Below are 21,852 nucleotides of genomic sequence, written 5' to 3' on the forward strand. Positions count from 1 at the left end.
TATTGGTATTTCTTGAGACTATGTAGGTCTTGAGGTTTAAAAAGAAAAACACATACACACACTGCCAACCCAGTCCAATGTTTTGGCTACCCATTTACACAACTATATGTTCCATGGGCTGAACTCCTCGACAGTTTTGTTTGCTTCTGAGTTTTAAAGTTCATAGATGAAAGTATTTTAGGGCAACCCCTTCAGATCTCCTCCCACTGTGAGAACTTTTCTGTCCTCTCAATAAATACTGTTTTCTCAAAAAAAAAAGTATTTCATATTCTGGTATTTCTAATTCTTCTCTAAAGGTGATCCCAGACTTTAAACAGCAAATTTCAGAACTAGAGAAGCAGAAGCAAGATCTTGAAATCCGCCTGAATGAGCAAACTGAAAAAATGAAAGGTAACTGAAATGCTTGTGAACCTGCTTTTAGAAAGGTTTCCTGTATTTAGGAAATTACATAGAAAAGTCATCATACTTGGGGATTTTAAACTCTGATTCTCCTGGGGGCTAAGAAGGTAATATACATATGAGAAGTGGACTGATTGGAGGGTCTGGTAAAGTGGGTGGGACATTTAGAAGGGAACTGCTGCCTCCCAGCTCCATTGATTGTTGCCAAGTGGGAATATGGGCCCCACAGTTGCTAGATATTTCTATTTTTAAGAAAATGCAGAAATCCAAGGTTTTTATGTGAAATATTACAATTTTAAAATAATTATTTTTTTAAATGTTTAAATATTGTTCAGGCCAAACAAAACCTAATCTCTGGCTGGATACATTTTAGGATCTCTGGTAACTGACTATGATATCAAACCTAAATCAGAATGTGATGATATGCCTCATCCCCACCCCAAGTACTGACAGTTCTTCTCATTGCAGGAAAACTAGAAGAATTTTCTAATCAACTAAATCGCAATCGAGAAGAAGAAGGAAAACAAAGAAAGTAAGTCTTAACATGCGTGTACCTCAAGTTCATGCTCACAATGTGCTTTTTCTTTTCTGAAACCGTAGACTATCCCAAAATATGTTATTAAGCCAAAAAAGCAAGATGCTGATTAGTGTGTGTGATATATTACCATTCAAATTAGAAGAAAAGAAACCTACACACACACACACACACACACACACACACACACACACACACACACACACACACACAATCATCATCTGGGAGATTGTAAAAGGAACTAAACATTGGTTGCCTCTAGGGAGGGGAACTAGGTGACTGATGCACCAAGGAGACATACTTTTCACTGTACTTACAAACTTTTGTGCCCTTGAAATGTTATACCATGTGTATTAAGAATCTATTCAAAACTTGGATAAAGTGAGATTGTGTGATAGAGAACAGAGATTCTATTAGAAGACTATTTTGGGTAAGAATTAAAACTCATAGCCAGGCTCGGTGGCTCAGCCTGTAATCCCAGCGCTTTGGGAAGCTGAGGTGGGTGAGTAGATTGCCTGAGCCCACGGTTTGAGACCTGCCTGAGCAACTTGGCGAGACCTCATCTCTACAGTAAGTCAAAAACTAGCCGGGCGTGGTAACGCACACCTGTAGTTCCAGCTACTTGGAAGGCTGAGGCGGAAGGATCGCCGGAGCCCAGCAGGCCGAGGCTGCAGTTGCACTCCAGGCTGGGTGACAGAGTGAGACTCCAACTCAAAAAAAAAAAAAAAAAAACTCGGCCTGGCTCGGTAGCTCAGCCTGTAATCCCGCGCCTTGGGAGGCCAATGTGAGTGGATTGCCTGAGCCCGCGGGTTCGAGACCCGCCTTGGGCAACTTGGCGAGACCTCATCTTTACAATAAATCAAAAATTAGCCGGGTGTGGTAGCGCGTGCCTGTAGTTCCAGCTACTTGGAAGGCTGAGGCAGAAGGATCGCCGGAGCCCAGCAGGTCGAGGCTGTGGTGGCCAGGAGCGGCCACTGCACTCCAGTCTGGGCGACAGAGTGAGACTCCAACTCAAAAAAAAAAAAAAAACTCTTATTGGTAGAAAATTTTCATTGCTAATACCCCCAGATTTTCATCTTGACCAACAAAGGGCCTGGTGCCTCGATGGAGCCTTGTGGTCTTTTTTCCTCTCCCCTCAAAGCACACCCATTCAGTACTATTTGCTTTACATGTAAATTGGCCAAGGTGTTTTTCCGTCTTTGGAAATATCAACATTTGCTATGACAATGAATGGCTTCTCCATGACAGTCAAACTAATACTAAAAGTTTCTTTGTCCCTTCTCAGAGCCGTAGATGTTCAAAATGAAATACATCCCAAAGAGAAAGAGCACCTGATTGATAAGATTCAAGAAATTCAGGAGGCCAGCGATCACTTGGGGAAACAATTTGAAACTGAAAGTGAAGTCAAGAGTAACTTCCAGAAGGAAGCATCTCATCTCACATTGAACAACAGGGTGAGAAATCTAACTTGCTGATAAATGGCTGCCTGTGTATAGATGTTGCTGAAAGGTGGGGCATGCCACCTAAAGCATGTGACTAAGAGCTGTAGACCAAAATTCCTCCCATCAGAGCCATCTGTTTCTTATCTCAAAAGACAGACAGTCTCTACTGTTATAGCCTACTGTAGTGGGGCCTCGGGGACCTATATGTCACACCAGGGAGGATGAGGGAAGAGATAGCAAGGTGTGGGCCATGGTTCTCGAGTACTATCTCATGGATGGCACCCTCTGAGATGAAGCCACCCTGGTCTGAGATGAAGCCACCCTGGTTGAGGATAACAAAGCCAACATGTGAGCGCTTTACCCAGCAAAACTTACCTCACATCAAGGTCCAGGCTTTGTTCTGCGAGTATGACCTTTCTGCAATTTTTATAGTCAAAATGTTCTTGTATGAAGTGATCATGATGGTAGATGGAAGACTAGTGTTTATTTTGTTTTTTGCTTTGTTTTGTTTTTTGAGTTGGAGTCTCACTCTGTCACCCAGACTGGAGTGCAGTGGCACGATCCCAGGCACCACAGCCTTGACCTGCTGGCTCCAGTGAACCTTCCACCTCAGCCTTCCAAGTAACTGGAGCTACAGGTGCACACTACCACACCCAGCTAATTTTTTCTATAGACGAGGTCTCACCAAGTTGCCTGGGTGTTCTCGAACCTGTGGGCTCAGGCAATCCACTCACCTCGGCCTCCCAAAGTACTGGGATTACAGGCTGAGCCACCGATCCCGGCAGAAGACTAGTTTTTAAAATCTTTTCCAAATTTTAAATACCCTTGCCAAAATGATATGTGGCAGCACTATATCAATCCCCAACAATTATTTTGACATTATACTGGTGTGTGGAACCCACAAGACTTAGAAGCACTGAAATGACAGGCAGGGCACTTTCCTGGGATTCAGAACCTTTTGGGCCCCTTCAGGACTGGGCAGTCTCCAAGATGATGACCCAGGAGGGATGACCATGCCAGTGGTCAGTCTGGACATGCCTATATGCCTTTCTCCCTCCTGTCAGGTACCCCATTTCCTATCTCACAGGAAAAACACAGGAGAGTAAAATCATATTTTACATTGTCAGCATTTAACTACATCCAAAAAGAGAAATTCCAGAGTTTAACATTTTATAGAAAGTAACAAATTCCAGTCAGTGGCATCTAGGTGATCACCATCTTTTTTGAGATGGGTACAGCTTTCTCAGAAATGAGAATGCTCAGGTCACACCAACTATTTGTGTGTGTGAGGCTGTATTGCCTTGTGTGGTGGGTGAGCCCCTGGGATCTCAGTGGAGCTAGCATAGGGGAGAAACCACATAAGTGGGTCATGTGTATGTCCTGTGTGATACTTTACTCTCTATCTGTGAGCATGTCAAGCCCTATGCATTGTGAGGGATTTGTGTTTGTACCTGATGCCCAGGAGCATAGTGGGGACCCATTCAGAGCTCTCCTCTGGGGTTCTCATGTGTGTATGGCTCTGCTCCCTATGGTTGAGCAAAGTTGGGCAGAAGGTGACACCTGCACAGTCATCTCAACACAATATTCCTTTCCCCAATGTACATTTTTGTTTGCTTTGTCAAAGATCAGTTGGTTGTAGGTTTTTGGGTTTATTTCTGGATTCTCTATTCTGTTCTATGTGTCCATGTGTCTGCTCTTATAGTAGTACCATGCTGTTTTTGTTTCTGTAGGCTTGTAGTAAAATTTGAAGTTGGGTAATGTGATGTTGCCAGCTTTGTTCTTTTTACTCAGGATTGCTTTTGCTATTATGGCTCTTTGTTGGTTCCAAATGAATTTTAGGATTGTTTTTACTAATTCTGTGGAAAAAATGACAGTAGTAGTTTGATAGAGATTGCATTGAACCTGTAGGTTACTTTAATATGGCCATTTTAGCCATGTTGATTCTACCAATCCATGAGCATGGGATGTTTTTCCATTTGAGTCCTCTACAATTTCTTTCTTTCATTAGTGTTTTGTAGTTCTCCTTATAGAGATCTTTCACCTCCTTGGTTAAATATGTTTCTAAGTATCTTAGTTTTTTGACTGCTATTATACGTGGAACTGAGCTCTTGATACGATTCTCAGCTTGATCTCTATTGGTGTGTAGCAGTGCTACTGATTTATGTGTGTTGATTTTGTATCCTGAAATTTTATCAAATTCCTTTATCAAGTCAAGGAGTCTTTTGGAGGAATCTTTAGGATTCTCTAGGTATAAGATCATATAATTGGTATTCAGAGATAGTTTGATTTCTTCTTTTTAAATTTGGATACCTTTCATTTATTTCTCTTGCCTGATTATGCTGACCAGGACTTCCAGCACTATGTTGAATAGGAGTGGTGAAAATTGGCATTCTTGCCTTGTTCCAGTTCTGAGGGTGAATATATTCAACTTTTCTCCATTCAGGATAAGATTGGCTATGGGTTTGTCATATATGGCTTTTATTATTTTGAAGAAAGTTTCCTCTATGCCTATTTTACTGAGGGTTTTTATCATGAAAGGATGCTGGATTTTATAAAATGTTTTTTCTGTGTCTATTGAAATAATCATATGATTTTTGGTTTGAATTCTATTTATGTGGTGGATCATGTTCATTGACTTGCATGCATTGAACCATCCTTGCATTCCTGGAGTAAAACCTGCTTGATCATGGTGGATTATTTTGTATGTGTTGATGAATTCAGTTTGCTAGTGTTTTGTTGAGGACTTTCACATCTATGGTTATCAGGGGTATTGGTCTGTAGTTTTCTTTTTTTATTGTTGTATCTTTTCTTGAGTTTGGTATTAGGGTGATACTGACTTCATACAATGAGTTAAGGAGAATTCCCTCCTTTTCAGTCTTACGTAATAGCTTCAATAACATTAGTACCAGTTCTTTAAAGTCTGATAGAATTTGGTTGTGAGTCCATCAGGTCCTAGGCTTGTTGTTGTTGTTGTTGTTGTTGTTGTGAGACTTTTAATAAGTGTTTCAATCACACTATTATGTTATTGATCTTTTCAGGGTTTCTATTTCTTTCTGATTCAAGGTTGGGGGCCTGTATGTTTCTAAGAATTTATCCATTTCCTTTAGATTGTCTAGTTTACTTGCATAGAGGTATTCATAATAATCTCAGATAATTTTTTTATTTTTGTGACATTAGTTATAATGTCTCCATTTTCATTTCTGATTGAGCTACTTTGAATATTCTCTCTTTATTTCTTAATGAATATAGCTAGTCTATCAATTTTATCTTTTCAAAGAATCAATTTTTTGTTTCATTGATCCTTTGTATTTTTGTATTGTTGTTTTTCTATTTTTTCAGTTCTGTTCTAATTTTTGTTATTTCATTTCTTCTGCTAGCTTTAGGTTTGGTTTTGTTTTTTTTTCTAGTTCCTTGAGGTGTGATATTAGGTTGTCAGTAGGGAATCTTTCAGTCTTTTTAATGCAGGCCTTAAGTGCTATAAATTTTCCTCTGAGCACAGCTTTGGCTATGTTCCAGAGGTTTTTAATACTTTGCATTATTGTTGTCATTCATTTCAAGGAATTTTTAAATTTCCATCTTGATTTCATTGTTAACCCAAAGATCATTCAGAAGCATATTGTTTAATTTCTTTGTATTCGTTTGATTTTGCAAGTTCTTCTTGGAGTTAATTTCTAGTTTTATTCTGTTGTGTTCTGAGAAGGTACTTGATATGATTTTGTGTTGTTTTAATTTGTTGAAACTTGATTTGTGGCCTATCATATGGTCTATATTGGAGAATGTTTCATGTGCTGATGAGAAAAATGTATATTTTGTAGTTTTAAGGTGGAATGTTCTGCAGATATCTGTTAGTTTCATTTGTTCTAGGGTCCAGTTTAACTTCAATCTCTCTTTGTTGACTTTCTATCTTGATGATCTGCCTATTTTGTCAATGAAGTGTTGATGTCTCCCACTATTATTGTGTTGCTGCCTGTCATTTTTCTTAGGTCTAGTAGAACTTGTTTTATAAAGCTGGGTGCTCTGGTGTTAGGTGCATATATATTTTAAATTGTTATATCTTCTTGTTGGATTGATCCCCTCATTATTATATAGTAACCTTCTTTGTCTTTTTTCACTGTTGTTAATTTAAAGTCTGTTTTATCTTTTTGCTTCCATTTGCATGGAATACTTTTTTCCACCCCTTTACATTGAGTCTACAGGAGTCTGTGTGTAAGTGGGTCTTTTAGAGGCAGTGGATATCTGGATTGTGGGTTTCTTTAATCCATTCTGCCAATTTGTATCTTTTAAGTGAGGCGTTGAGATCATTTACGTTCAGGATTAATAATGATATGTAAGTTACTATTCTATTCATCATGTTGGTTGTTACCTGGTTGCTTTTTTTCCCCCTGCATTGTGTTGGTATATTATAAGCTCTGTGAACTTTATGATTTCCAGTATTTTTTTACCTTTTTATTTCAATATTTAGAACTCCTTTGAGTATTTCTTATAGGGCCAGTCTAGTGGGGACAATATTCCTCAGTGTTTGTTTGTCTGAGAGAGACTTTATTTCTCTTTCTTTAATGAAATTTAGTTTAGCAGGGTACAGAATCCTTGACTGACTGTTATTCTGTTTGAGGAGATTAAAGATAGGGCCCCAATCCCTTCTGGCTTGAAAAATTTCTGCTGGTAACTCTGCTGTTATTCTGATAGCTGTTATTCTGTTACCCATGTAAGTTATGTGATACTTTCCTTCACATTTACTTTGCAAAACCAGATGATAATAATCCTTGATGATGACCTTTTTGCAATGAATCTTCAAAGGGTTCTTTGGGCTTCTTGTATCTGGATGGCTAAATCTCTGGCAAGGCCAGGGAAGTTTTCCTCCATTATTACCTCATATAGGTTTTCCAAACCTATTGCTCTCTCGTCTTCCTCAGGAACACCTATGATTCTTAGGTTTAGAAATTTTACATAAGCCCACATTTCTTGGAGACTTTGTACCATTCTCTTGATTCTTTTTTTTTTTTTTTTTTTTGAGTTGGAATCTCACTCCTTTGCCCAGGCTGGAGTGCAATGGCATGCACACTCACAGCATCGACCTTCTGGGCTCCAGCAATCCTTCCGCCTCAGCCTTCCAAGTAGCCAGAACTACCAACACACACTACCATGCCCAGCTATTTTTTATTTTATTGTAGAGATGAGATCTCGCCAAGTTGCCCAGGCTGGTCTCAAACCCGTGGGCTCAGGCAATCCACTCGCCTTGGCCTCCCAAAGTGCTGGGATTACAGGCTGAGCCACCGAGCCCGTCTGATTCTTTTTTCTTTAGGGTTGTCTGAATGGGTTAATTTGAAAGCCTTGTCTTCAGGCTCTGAGAGTCTTTCTTCTACTTGTTTTAGCATACTGTTAAAATGTTCCATTCCATTTTATACCTCCCTAAATGAATCTTTCATTTCCAGAAATTCAACTTGGTTGTTTATTTATTTGTTTGTTTTTAAGTGTCTGTGTCTTTGTCTCTTTGGAGAATTTTTTATTCATGTACTGAATAGTTTTTTTTTTTTTATTTATATTGGTTTTCAAATTTCTCCTGTATCTCATTGAACATTTTTATAATCAACTTTTTTAATTCTCTGGCATTTCAAAGATTTAATTTTGATTAGGGTCCTCTGCTGAAGAGTTAGTGTGGTCTTTTGAAGATTTTTAAGAACTCTTTTTTTGATTTTGTTTTGTCAGAATTATTGTTCTGCTTCATTCTCATTTGGGTAGACTATTTCTTCTTATTTGAGGTTGGCATGTGGCTGGCATAGGCACTGTAGGTTTCTCTTTATATACAGCCTTCTTGGTGTGGATGGTTTCTCAATTGCCAGCGGTGGTCATGCTGTGCTGGGTATCTGTACAGACTCAAGGAATACTGAGTGGCCAGGGTGGCTTGGATAGTGGTGTTAGTTGGAGTCTGGGATCAGACGTACCCAAAAGCTGAGGTATTATATCAGATGTAATAGACTGTGTCAGTCCTTCAGCCGAGAGATGAGGTTTACAGGATTGACTGTGGGCTTCTTCTTGGCCTGTGTTGCCTGAGGAAGTGTCCAGCTGACCTAGGCAGTAGGCAGGGCTATGTGGACTACCCAAGTTCTCTGTCTGTTCTGAGTCCTCAAGAGAGGTGTGGCGGGGGGAGTAGGAAGTACTCAAGCTCTCCACCTATGTGCACTGTTGGCTACCCCAGTGAGGATTGGGAAGGAGTCTCTGGCCACTGGGGTAATGCTGCTGTGTTGTTCAGAGACTGCACAAAAGAGTTCATGAGAGAACTGTGGGGTTTCTGTGGGGTTCCTGCCTTAAGCCTCAGGAAGTCTGCATTCAGAATGTAAAATTACAGCCAGTCACCCTGGGTCTTCTCACAAGAGCTTAACCCAGTCAGGAATTGTCTATTGTGGCAGAATTTGCCTTCAGGGCAAATGAAAGCCATCAGGTCTTCATGTTCCCTCCCAGACCAACTAGAAAACAGCCAACAGCAAGGGTTTAGTTCCTGGAAAATGGCTGCTGGAGCCACTCGGCTTTTTTTTTTTCCACTCCTCATAGGATTCAGCAGAGCATGGTGTGTGTAAGGCAGTTTCTTGTGAAGGACCGTAGTGCCTTGAGGCTCAGAGGGCCTACAAAGTCTGTGGCAAGAGACTGAATTCCCCTCACTCACCTTCTCCACTGCATCTGCAGGCTGCCTGTGGTTTGTGTGGTGATTTGGACAAGTCTGGCTAGTTCTGAGCCAGACTGATCGATGTTTCTTTTCTTTGCACTGTATAGATCTTGATTCTCTGGTGTGTCATGGAGTCTCCTTCCTCTGCGTATTGAGGAAATCTCTCTATTTTGGTTCACTCCATGGGAGAAACACACTTTAGTAGCTTCTCATTGGCCATTTAAGTCCTATCTCCCCAGAAAATTCTTATTTAATAAAACAAAAAAATGATCCAGGCACAGTGGCTCACACCTGTAATCACTTTGAGAGGCAGAGGCAAGGTGATTGCCTGAGCCCAGGGGTTCAAGACCAGCCTGGGCAACTTGGCGAGACCTCGTCTGTATAATAAATCCAAAAAATTGGCCGTGTATAGTGGCATATGTCTTTAGTTCCAGCTGCTTAGAAGGCTGAGGTGGAAGGATTGCCTGAGCCCTGCAGATCGAGGCTGTGGTGGCTACGAGCATGCCACTGTACTCCAGTCTGGGCAACAGAGTGAAACTCCAACTCAGAAAAATGAAAAAACTTTCAGTAATCATCTCACTACTTATCAAAGAAATTCAAAGTTAAATTTAGATATTATTTTTGCTTGTCATATTAGTAGAGCTCTTATGCTGCCAGAGAGAACATCTTGAAATGGGTACTGTCATACATGTTTGCTGGAAATATAAATTGATGTCAACTTTTTTGAGGGGTGATTTGAAGGCAAATAGCATGTACCTTTGAAAAGCACATTCCCTTTAACTCAGTAATGCAACTTGTAAGTTTCTATCCTAAGTAAATACTCAGATATGTGGACCAAAATTTTTGTTCAAAGTGCTCATCATAGTATTATTATTGATCATAAGGTGGGAAGGAAGGAAGAGAAAAAAATGGATGTCTAATAATAGGGGACAGGTTAAATGACTTAGCCATTAAATTGATGGTTTGGGTATGTTATCAACAACATGGGAAAATGTCTGCAATGTAATTAGAAAAACATACAGAATTTAAAACTTTGCATGCAGTATGATTCCAATTTTATAACAATATGTATGTGTCATAGTAGAAAAAAGGTATAAATAAAATGTGAACAGGTTTCTTCTAGGTTATGGGTTAACATGTGACTTTCTGACTAGATGTGTTATAAGATGAGCTCACCTTGGAAGAAAGAAACTACACTCACACCTCCACTTATAAGATCATAAGATCAGTAATATTCCTAACGTGTCTTGCCAGGAACACAGAATGGCGTCAAGGAGAAAGGTGGCCACACAGAGTAGAAACAGCACAATGTCCCTCAACCCCAAGAGTCCCCAGAGGTACACAGTTATAGTGACTCTGCATGGTGGGTCTTGCTGGGTCAGAGAAGCCTAAATTCTTTCTATGTCAAACGCTCAGATTTCAGGAAGAACCTAAACACTCTCTGTTCTTTATAGGAAATATTTCTAGGTATCCAAGACTCTCCTGGTTCTTGAGCCAAACTCACCATGGGCAAGGCCACTTCCTTATCAGAAGGAAAAGCAAAAACCAGAGCCCAAATCTCTGGACAGTTTATCTGGCTCCAGCTTCTGACATCTAGAAAGCCTATTTTCCCATACTCAAATTTTTAAATTCTGTTTGATGGCATTAGTTTATAGTAAGGGGGGACAAGGTCAAGACAAATATGGTATATTTGTACAATAGAATATTATTCAGCCATAAAAATGTATGAAAGTCTGAGCATGGTGGCTTACACCTATAATCTCGGTATTTTGGGAGGCCAAGGTAAAAGGATCCCTTTAACCCAGGAGTTTGAGACCAGCCTAGCCAAATAGCAAGACCTTGTCTCTACAGAAAATTTAAAAATTAGCCAGGTATGGTGGCACATGCCTGTAGTCCCAGCTACCCAGGAGGTTGAGACAGAAAGATCATCTGAGTTCAGGAGGTTGAGACTGCGGTGAGCCGTGATCATGCCACTGTACTCCCAGCCTGAGTGGCAGAGTAAGACTCTGACTCAAAAAAAAAAAAAGGATGAAATACTAATACATACTACAGCATAGATAAACTTGAAAAACCTTGTGCTAAGTGAAAGAAGCCAGGCACAAAAAACCACCTATTTATATAAGATGTTCAGAAGAGAGACAAAAAGTAGATGAGTGGTTGCCAGGGGTTGGAAGGGAATAGGGAACTAGAAAGTGACAGCTAACGGTTACAGTTTTCTTTTAGGGGTAAAGAAATGTTCTGGAATTAGACAAAGATGATTGTAGTACAACTCTGACTATACCCAAAACCACTGAGTTTTGCACTGTGAATGGGTGAATTGTATGGTATGTTTATTAGAGTTCAGTAAAGCTGTTACCCAAAAAGGACATTCAAATGTTTCTAAGTTAATATTCTTTTTTCTTATTACCAAAGAATCTTGAAGAAGAATTAGACATGAAAGACAGAGTGATTAAAAAGCTACAAGATCAAGTCAAGACTCTAACCAAGACAATTGAAAAAAGTAGGAGAAATGATATTCACTTTCTTATTCTTTCACGTTTGAGCTGAGGTCAACATGCATGCATGTGTCTATTTTCTATCTAGCCCAAAACCTATGAAACCCAAAGGAATAAATTCTCAACTGGTGGGATTTGGATCTAGTGATGGGCTAATGCCCCTCAGCTCATTTCCCCTCAGGTGGTACCGGATATACTCATGTACTTGCAAGGGACATCCTATAATGAATACTTTTAACCTCTTTCTCTATTAGTTCCCCCTCTTTAAAAAGGAAATTGTGAACAAGTTTCAAAATTTACTACTTTAAAATTTATCTTCTCTCCCTGTTACATATACAGGATCAATAAGTATAACCCAATTTCAACTAGAAGAGAAAAGTAGAGAACTAAGAAGCCAGACATCCTGAACATGGGCTGCATTTCACATATAAAGTGTTCTTATGAGCCCCTGTGAAAGAAAGGACGCTGAGTCTTTCTTTCCCCCTTCTGCCCTGAGTCACTAAACTCTGTCTATCTTCTACTCCCATCTCATATTCTTCACTCTTGTTCTTTGTTACATTTCCCTCTTGCTCCCAGCCTTCCTTGCCAAGGCAGTGTCTTCAACTCCCTGTTCCTTTTTCTATGTTCACTTCTTTGAAGTGCTCTTTTCTTCTTATTTATCCAACTCTCACCTCAAATTTGAAATGTCCAAGACCAGTCTGGGGTTCTTTCCCCTTCCATAGTACAAGACAAATGGCAATCTGGCCCGTGAGAGCAGGATCCAGGTCTGTCCTTCCCAGCCCCCATCGTGTCCCCACTGTTGGGAGGAATGAATGAACCACCATTCACCAGGCTGACTCAGCTTTCAGACTTCTGAACTCCAGAACTGTAAGATTAAAAATTTGTATTGTTTTAAACCACTAAGTTTGTGGTAACTTGTTAGAGTGGCCATAGGAAACCAGTACAGCTCTCTTAGTCAGGATTATATACATTGGTACTTTGCACACCAAATATTTCATGAGTCTTGCTGCTTTCACTGTAGCATCAGCATCTTGAAGACAGGGCAACATCTTGGATTTCTCTCCTATTCCCCTTGTGCTAGAAACATATCAGGCACTCATAAGAATTTTCTTAAGGATAACTCAGCCTTTGCAGCAGAAATTATATTCACTGATTACTCACAGATAGGAATCACTACTAGAAGAAATTCTTTGGATACAGTAAAGTTTTAATGTATCTGAAAGCTACAGAAGTTCATGTGCAAACCAGCCAGAATGGGGGTAGAAAGAGATAGGGTATTTTCATTATGAAACTCGTGAAAGTTGTTTTTGAGTATTTAACTGGTCGCTTGCCTCTGTCTGCAGCCAATGACGTGCACTTATCCTCAGGACCCAGAGAGTACCTTGGAATGCTGGAATACAAGACAGAAGATGAGGCCAAGCTCATTCAGAACCTCATTCTTGGTAGTGAAACCTGAAACTCTACATTTTTGCTTTTTATTGAGAACTAGCTCATCAGTCAGTGTCAAAGTCCTGGGCAGGGCAATCCCTTCTCTTCTCGCTCTTCTTCCATCACTTCTTTCCCTAGGTTCTCAACTTCAGGGCTACTGACCAGATGACTCTTTGTTGTGGTGGGGGTGAGGTGGGGAGCTGTGCACTGTAGGATACTGAGCAGCATACTTGACTTCTTCTCACTAGAAGCCAGCAGTAGCATGACAGTAAAACTGGTCATGACAATAAAAAAAAAAAGTCTTTAGATGTTGCCAAGTGTGCTCTATGGACCAAAATGGTACTCAGTCTAATTTTCCCAAGTCTAGCTATAAGGTCAGGGTAGGAGTGATACATCAACTCATCTTTGTGTCTCAGCCCAGGAACCAGAATGGAGACATTGTGGCTCTGTGTTCCACTTGATTTTTGCTGAGAAATGTATTTGCAAGAAATGTGATAGGGCTTCCAGCCACACCTCATTTCCAGTGCACATGCTCAAGAGTTAGTGATCTTAGGACCAATCTTACTGCACTGTCTTCACCATGACCTTCCACATGGATTTCTAGGGAGAGGGAGAAAATCTGCCTTCCCATCAGCTGGTCCCAAGATCTTGAGACAAAAAGCCTATATATCATCTTCCTTTCTCTTCTGCTGAGTGATCTGTCAGATTAGTGAGCACCTTTCCTTTCCTACCCTTATGGTGCACAGTGATGGGGGCCTCTTCTTCGTTCCTCTGTCTTCCTGCAGCCATGAGGAGGTCCTTGTTTCCGAATCTTGTTCTCTAAAGCTTCTCTTCCCTTCATGCCCACTCCACCTCTTCCATTCTCTTCTGCCCTGGGCCAGCTAGGTTTCTGCAACGCTGTTGTGCACCTACTTTCCCTGGTCAGGCAGCTTCGTATGATTCTTGACATTGTGCCCCATCCTCATCAAAGAGGCTGGGGTAGGACTGCATGGAACTGGGGTGTTTTTCTCCCATTTGGGATCTGAAAACCCAGGGCCTCCACACCAGGGAAAAATGCAAATTCTGTCTCTTACTCAGCCTTTTAAAAAAGAGAATGTGTTTTGTAAACATTTTGTAAACATGAGGAGTAAGAGGAGCATGGGGTACCTATGCGTTTTTAACCAAGAAAGGGATTGGACAAATTCCTCAAAGAGAAAAGAAATCTCTATGAATTTAGACACTGCATCAAGTACAGGAAAGTAAACACTCTCATGCCCCCTCTAGTCAGAGTTTCCTTAGGAGAAGAGGGGACCTGTCAGCTGTAACCCTCATTGGCTCTCTCTGCTCCAGACTTGAAGCCCCGTGGTGTGGTGGTGAACATGATCCCTGGGCTGCCGGCTCACATCCTGTTCATGTGTGTCCGCTATGCAGACTCTCTAAATGATGCCAACATGCTCAAGTCCCTCATGAACAGCACCATTAATGGCATCAAGCAGGTGGTTAAGGTAAGGAATGCCTTTGACATTGGTCCTTGGTATTATATCTACTTTAGGAATACCTGTGGGAATTCTCAGGGTACATTCTTTGCCTAGTTTTGGCCTCCAGTCTCTGGGGAGCCACATGATTCCTCAAACCAGTTTGAGGTCAGACTAGCGAAAGAAGTCAGGCTGGTAAGGAAGGACAAGTGGACAAGGATCTGCCATAGCCCTCAAAAACTTACCGACAAGACTGCAGCCTGGTAGTCACTCCCTTTACCACTTCTATCCTTAAAGAGTATGAGATTACTAGCTGTGAGGGACATATGAGGGGGGACCCCAACAATGAAATTTACCTATAAAAATTATGTTTTCTTTTTTTTTTTTTTTTTTTTATTGAGTTGGAGTCTCACTCTGTCGCCCAGACTGGAGTGCAATGGCCACTCCCGGCCACCGCAGCCTCGACCTGCTGGGCTCCGGCGATCCTTCCGCCTCAGCCTTCCGAGTAGCTGGAACTACAGGCGCGTGCTACCACACCCGGCTGATTTTTTTATTTATTGTAGAGATGAGGTCTCACCTGCCCAGGCGGGTCTCAAACCCACGGGCTCAGGCAATCCACTCACCTCAGCCTCCCAAAGGCGCAGGATTACAGGCTGAGCCACCGAGCCCGGCTAAAAAATTATGTTTTCTTACATGTTCAAACTTCAGTCACCTTCAAAGTACTCTCCATCTGATGCAATACACCTATTGAGATGCTTTCTCCACTGTTCAAAACAGTTTGCTGTTGTTTTATTTTAAAGGTGTGGTGTACAATTCAGGGTTAGGTACTTAAGTGGTCGTTGTACAGGTCACGTTTGGCCCTTCCTTTGGTCCCCCCCTTCACAATGCAGTTTTTGAACTAGTCGATGTGGATGCCTTTTAGGGCTTCTGCTGGTTTTTGTTTCACCTCTTCCACGTGGGCAAAACATTTTTCTTTGAGGAATTTTTCATCTGGAGAAACCAAAAAAAGTCGCTGGGGACAAGACTAGGCTAACAAGTAGAGTGGAGCATGGGGGGTCATACTATTTTGGGTCAAAAACTACTGAACACTCAGTGTAGTGTGGGCAGGTGTGCTCATAAATCACCCGTGGACAGACACATTGAAAGAATCTCAAAAAATAAAACTCACCAAAACCAAACGCAGCCTCTCACAACAATGCTAGCTGGTACATTGATGCCCATGAGTTCCTAGAACACTTACATAGTGGGGATGCCTGTACTGCAAGGGGTCTGCACTCCAAAAAATAATCCCAAGTTTTTTTGGGTCCCTCCTCGTATTTTCTATTGGTGTAACGTGGAATAATGAAAAATAGGAAGGAGTGAAAAATTACTCATTTCTTCCCTTCACAATTATATAATTTTTCCTCCTAAAACTACATTATGTATTTTTATTCCCAGTGTACAAATAAAGATGAGCTGTGTGTTACTTAGTAAGGCTAAGCTCCTACCACCTCCCTGCCCCCAAATATACAGTGTCTTAAAGAAGATGGAAGAGTTTTCTTTGTTTGTAGCAGTTTTTTAATGAGTCATCCAGGTCGGAAGGTGATTCTACTCCACATGGTCACGCAGGCACCCATGTTCTTTCTAACTTACTGTTTGCCATTCCCTAGGACATTGTCCTCATTGGAATTATTGGGCAAGCAGACAGCCAGCAGTTTACCACTGAGTGTGAGGGAACCCATTATAGGACACAGACAGACCACTTGTGCATAATGTGTATATCAGAAGTCACCAAGTAGACTTTGCACTGTTCTGGGTATGAAAATTCCATTAGCCACAGTAAACAAGTTAGTACCAAACCTCCTTTCTCTCCCTCTAGGAAGTGACCATCCAATTTGCTGTTATGTTCAGAAGTCCAAGTTTTCGGGTACCATAATGTATTGATCCACATGGGATGGGAACAATAAAATATAGATCCAGTATTTTTCATGCCCCTCCTAAAGGAAAGCAATGTTTCATATTAGGATAGAAGGATATATTTGAATTTTTAGTTGGAGGAGAGCCTGCCTCACTATTTGTAAAATACAAGCGAAGACCCCCAAAAAACTGGAGTTACCTTTTGGAGGGCGAGTCCCTTGTAGTACAGGCCTCTTCCTATAGGTAAATGTTCTAGGAACCCATTAGCATCAATGTACCAGCTAGCATTGTGAGAGGCTGCGTTCAGCTTCAGTTCATATTTTTTGGAGATTCTTTCACTGTGTTGCCCATTTCATGATGGGTGGATATGAGTGCACCTGCCTACACCACCCTCCCTGTTAACCTGGCCCTGCCCCAAGTGACTTTTTTTTGTTGTTTCCCTGGATGAAAAAAGCTCTCAAAGGAAAATGTATTTCCCATGTGGAAGAGGTGAAACAGAAAATGGCAGAGTACTAAAAAATTAAAACTGACATGTTTAAAAACTGTTTTGAGCAGTGGAAAAAGCATTTACATAGTTGTATTGTATCACACAGAGAGTACTTTGAAGTGACTGCAGTTTAAACACAATAAATACACAATTTTTTATAAATAAATTCCTGGTTTTTTGGAGTCCCCTCTCATATGTATTTTAGAAGAGCCATGAGAAATTAAATCCTAGTTTAAACACTCTAGAACGATGAAAGAATAAAAACAGTATATTTATGAAATGTCATTTACGTATGGTCACTTTCTTCTCCCCCAACAAATAATTGGTACTAAGAGTTCATTATTTATCTGGCGTCAGGAGCAGAAAATTAGCATTTGTTTGGTGCTGGATACTTTTTTTTTTTTTTAGTTGAAGTCTCACTCTGTTGTCCAGACTGGAGTGCAGTGGCACGCTCCCAGCCACCGCAGCCTCGAATTGCTAGGCTCCAGCTATCCTTCCACCCAGCCTTCCAAATAGCTGGAACTACAGGCACGCACTACTACGGCTGGCTAGTTTTGTTTTGTTTTGTTTTTTTTGATTTATTGTAGAGATGAGGTCTTGCCAAGTTGCCCAGGCAGGTCTCAAACCCGCGGGCTCAGGCAATCCACTCACCTCGGCCTCCCAAAGCGCGGGATTACAGGCTGAGCCACCAAGCCCGGCCAGTGCTGGATACTTTATAGTCACTGTCTTCATGGGAGCCACCAGAATGTTTTTGGAAGAGGCTTCCATAAACTGATGTTTCCCCTGTCCATATTTTTATAAATTAGGTTTTCTTAAGATAAAACGAACTGGCATTGTGTTCTAGACATAGGCACACAGTATTTGCCTCATCTTGTTGCTCTGGAATGTTTGGCTAAATATTTATAAACCAAAAGATGGATGGCATAAGGAGTATGAAACTCTCTCGCACCGGCATCATCAGCTTCAGCTTCTCCATGGCTTCCTCCCTCTGTCTGTACACATGCCCAGGATCTGTTCCCTCCCCAGTTCTGGCAGGCAACAGTTAGAGCAATGCCGATGGCTCAGGCCCCCTCTTCAGCCACTGTTCCTTTCCTTCCTGACCCCAAACTGCCAATTTGCTTAAACTAATGCTGTCCTTCAATTCTCTGTTCACTCTGCAGTCTGACTTCTACCCTATCACTCTATGGAAAGATTGCCAGTATTTCCTCTTGATAAAACCTGTGGTATTTCTTTAATTTTTATTCTCCTTAAGCTGCCTGAAGCATTAGCACCACCTTCTCGAAACCTACCTTCCTAGACTTTCAAAGCCCAGGATTTTCCCTGTTTTCTTCTTTCCCCTCTAATTATTGTGCCTCTGGCTTCTTAGCTTGTTCCTCTTCTTCATGCCCCAGAAATGGAGGTGTTCTCTCAACAGTCCTAGGTCCTGAACTCTTGTCTTTCCACCCCTTTTCTTCAGGGGGTAGATTTTCTCAGCTGCCCTGCTTCTCCATCATCTCTCTGTTCTCTAAGCCTTGGTAGTACGTCCATGCCTATCATTTGGGCACTTGACCACCTACATAACTGTGTCCTCCATATCTGTCTTCCCAGCCAGAATGTGAGCTTTGGAGAGCAAGAAGCAAAACTTGCATTTCTCATACATTCCTGCAGTGCCTGCTTCAAGCTTCATTACAAATGATATAACCTGTACAGAAACATGTTGCAAACTGTGACCTACTATGTAAATATAAGTTCTTGGCATTATAGTAAAAATCAGATAAAGGCTTTAGTGAATAAAAGAAAAATTAATTGTGGTCAAAATTGCAAGTTAACCAGGCAGGTAAGATGCTCAGAGACATGGGTAGTCACTAAGTCCAATTTTGTCTTTTCTTATTTTTTTAAAGGAACATTTAGAAGACTTCGAGATGCTGTCCTTTTGGCTTTCCAATACTTGTCATTTCCTCAATTGCCTGAAGCAGTACAGTGGAGAAGAGGTAGGGACACTTGCCAGCCTTGTGTTTTGTGCTGATGGCCAGTCTGTAACCTCCTCATGAACCAGAGCTTGCCAGAGGGGTTAGGTATCAGGACACTCAGCTCCAGGTACAGTCTCTGTTCCCACTGGCTTTCTGGTTCCTCCTCACCCAGGAGACCAACTGCACATTACCTGTTGAACTCCTGGATATACACCACAGGCAGGAGACTTCTAGAAGAAGCCTTCCTCTGTTTTGGTATTGATTTAAATCAATAGAAGATTAAATTAATTTTAAATTTCCTTCTGCCTGTTAAATTTTTAGTGTTAGGACTCTAAAATATAGCTCTTAGTTCAATATGCCTATTTCTTCATAGTTGTTCTTTCTATAAGATTCTGATCATTCCTCCATAATCTGTAAATATATTTCCTTTGTCATGCTGATTCTGCTTCCAGGGAGCTGATGTTGTAAATGAGTTATCTACCTTCAAGTACTCACAGAGAAAAATTTCACTGAACTAAAATCGCCGAGTGGCTTTTAGATTTTTCAGGGCTTTCGAAAATGGTTGATATGCTTAAATCTATCAATTCTATTATCTTGTGACTTGTGTCTTGCTCAAGAAACTCTTCCCTACCCTGAGATCATGAAGATATTCTTGCCTAAGTTTTTAGAGTTCACAATTAATTATGTTTTTACCTATCCAAAACTGGTGTCTTTATTTATCTATCTCAGATTGATGTGTGAAGTAATGATCTCATATCTTCTTCCATGTGGATAGCCAGTTGTCCCAGTAGAAAGAAGGTAAAATAAAATATAACAATAATCTGACTCTTACTATAAAACAAAAGGAGAAGTAAGTAAAGAAAATCCAACCTCTGACTAAAAAGAGTACCAAAACAGAGGAAGGCACAGACTGGTCCATTTAAGACAAACTGGCATTGTGAGACATTAACAGACGTGCATATTATTCATATTTTATGATTCTTTCTTTGCCCCCTTCAATAATGTATAAAGTGTTATTTTCCCTGAGTGTTTTTTCAGTTACCATATTTTTATTTCTAAAATTTCTCTTGTTCTTTTTTACCTCTGCCTCTTATCATAATGTCCCACTCAATGTTTTCTTTTTCTTTTATCTCTTTGAACTATTTATTTATTTATTTATTTATTTATTTATTTTGAGTTGGAGTCTCACTCTGTCACCCAGACTGGAGTGCAGTGGCCAGTCCGGCCACCGCAGCCTGGACCTGCTGGGCTCCGGCGATCCTTCCGCCTCAGCCTGCCAAGTAGCCGGAATTACAGGCATGCGCCACCACGCCCGGCTGATTTTTTGATTTATTGTAGAGATGAGGTCTCGCTGCCCAGGCGGGTCTCGAACCTCCGGGCTTAGGCAATCCACTCACCTCAGCCTCCCAAAGGCGCGGGATTACAGGCTGAGCCACCGAGCCCAGCTTTGAACTTTTTAAACATATTGTACCAGTTTGCTCAGTTAACTATAGCAAACTACTACACACCGGTGGCTTAAACAACAGATTGATTTTCCCACAGTTCTAGAGGCTGGATACCCAAGATCAGGGTGCCAGAATGGTTGGTTCCTGGTGAGGGCTCTCTTCCTGGCTTGCTGACAGCCACCTTCTCTCTGTGTCTTTACATGACTTTCCCTGGGTGCATGGGGATGAGGAGAGAAAGGGAAGAAGAGAGAGTGCATAGCTAAATGCAGCCCTGAATGCCTGGGCTCAAGTGATTCTCCTGCCTTAGCCTCTCAAGAGAGACTAGCTGTCTCTAGTGTCTCTTCTTACAAGGACACTATTGGATCAACACCCCTCCCTTATGAGCTCATTTAACCTTAATTACTTTTTAGAGATCCCATGTCCAAATATAGCCACACTGGGAATTAGGGCTTCAACATATGAATTTTAGGAAGACACAAATGCCAATCCATAACAGACATTTAAAAATATTTCAGATTGGTCTAGGCTCTGTAGTTTTAAGGTTATGAATCTCATTTATTGCATCTATTGACCTCTTACAGCAGTTTGTTTCCTTGGGTCCTCTGTAGTTTTTGTTTATTTTTGTTTTTTCTATGAGCTCCCATGGGAGTTGTTTTCCACTTAGTCTATAGGTTCTGGGGCTGATGTTTGTAAGGGAATGAGCAGTACGTGACAGTATGATAGACTTAAGTCATACAGGAAATCAGTGCTTATTTTTTCTTATAGAAAGTAAATGGGGAAACAGGCTCGGTGGCTCAGCCTGTAATCCCGCACCTTTGGGAGACTGAGGTGAGTGGATTGACTGAGCCCGCGGGTTCGAGACCAGCCTGGGCAGCGAGAGCTCATCTCTACAATAAATCAAAAAATCAGCCGGGCGTGGTAGCGCATGCCTGTAATTCCGGCTACTCGGAGGGCTGAGGCGGAAGGATCGCCGGAGCCCAGCAGGTCGAGGCTGTGGTGGCCAGGAGCGGCCACTGCACTCCAGTCTGGGCAACAGAGTGAGACTCCAATTCGAAAAAGAGAAAAAAAAAGAAAGTAAATGGGGCTGGGCACAATGGCTCATGCCTATAATCCAAGCACTTTAGGAAGCTGAGGTGGGAGGATTGCTTGAGGCCAGGAGACCAGCCTGGGCAACATAGCAGGACCCATTTCTAAAAAATAAAAATAAAAAATTAGCAGGGCATACTGTTATATATTTGTAGTCCTAGCTAATTGAGAGGCTAAGGCAGGAGAATCACTTGAGCCCAGGCATTCAGGGCTGCATTTAGCTATGATCATACCATTGCACTCCAGTCTGGGCAACAGAGCAAGGCAGTGTCTCAAGAAAGAAAAAGAGAGAGAGAGGGAGAGGGGGAGGGGGAGGGAGAGAGAGAGAAAGAAAGAGAGAGAGAGAGAGAAAGAAATAGAGAGAGAAAGAGAGAAAGAAAGAAAGAGAGAGAGAGAGAAAGAAAGAGACAGAAAGAGAAAGAGAGAAAGAGAGAGAGAAAGAGAGAGAGAGAGAGAGAGAGAGAGAAAGAGAGAAAGAAAGAAAAAGAAAATGCTATTCCAAGCATCAAGAACTCATTTGAAGCCGGGCTCAGTGGCTCAGCCTGTAATCCCACGCCTTTGGGAGGCTGAGGTGA

At 41.4% G+C, this 21,852-nt stretch overlaps 1 protein-coding gene across 1 annotated transcript in view; it reads left to right on the forward strand.

Moving 5' to 3' along the window:
* MYO5C (myosin VC) overlaps positions 1-21,852 on the forward strand; it is a 98,516-nt gene that overhangs the window by 62,542 nt on the left and 14,122 nt on the right. The window contains exons 29-35 of the mRNA XM_008072580.2: positions 297-390; positions 868-931; positions 2,220-2,388; positions 11,450-11,537; positions 12,876-12,974; positions 14,290-14,444; positions 18,678-18,767. Coding sequence (XP_008070771.1) covers positions 297-390; positions 868-931; positions 2,220-2,388; positions 11,450-11,537; positions 12,876-12,974; positions 14,290-14,444; positions 18,678-18,767 — 759 coding nt within the window. The remainder of the gene's footprint in view (positions 1-296; positions 391-867; positions 932-2,219; positions 2,389-11,449; positions 11,538-12,875; positions 12,975-14,289; positions 14,445-18,677; positions 18,768-21,852) is intronic.

This window comes from Carlito syrichta, unplaced genomic scaffold, assembly GCF_000164805.1.
Source record: "Carlito syrichta isolate Samal-C Ts95f unplaced genomic scaffold, Tarsius_syrichta-2.0.1 Scaffold315355, whole genome shotgun sequence".
Taxonomy (NCBI): Eukaryota; Metazoa; Chordata; class Mammalia; order Primates; family Tarsiidae; genus Carlito; species Carlito syrichta.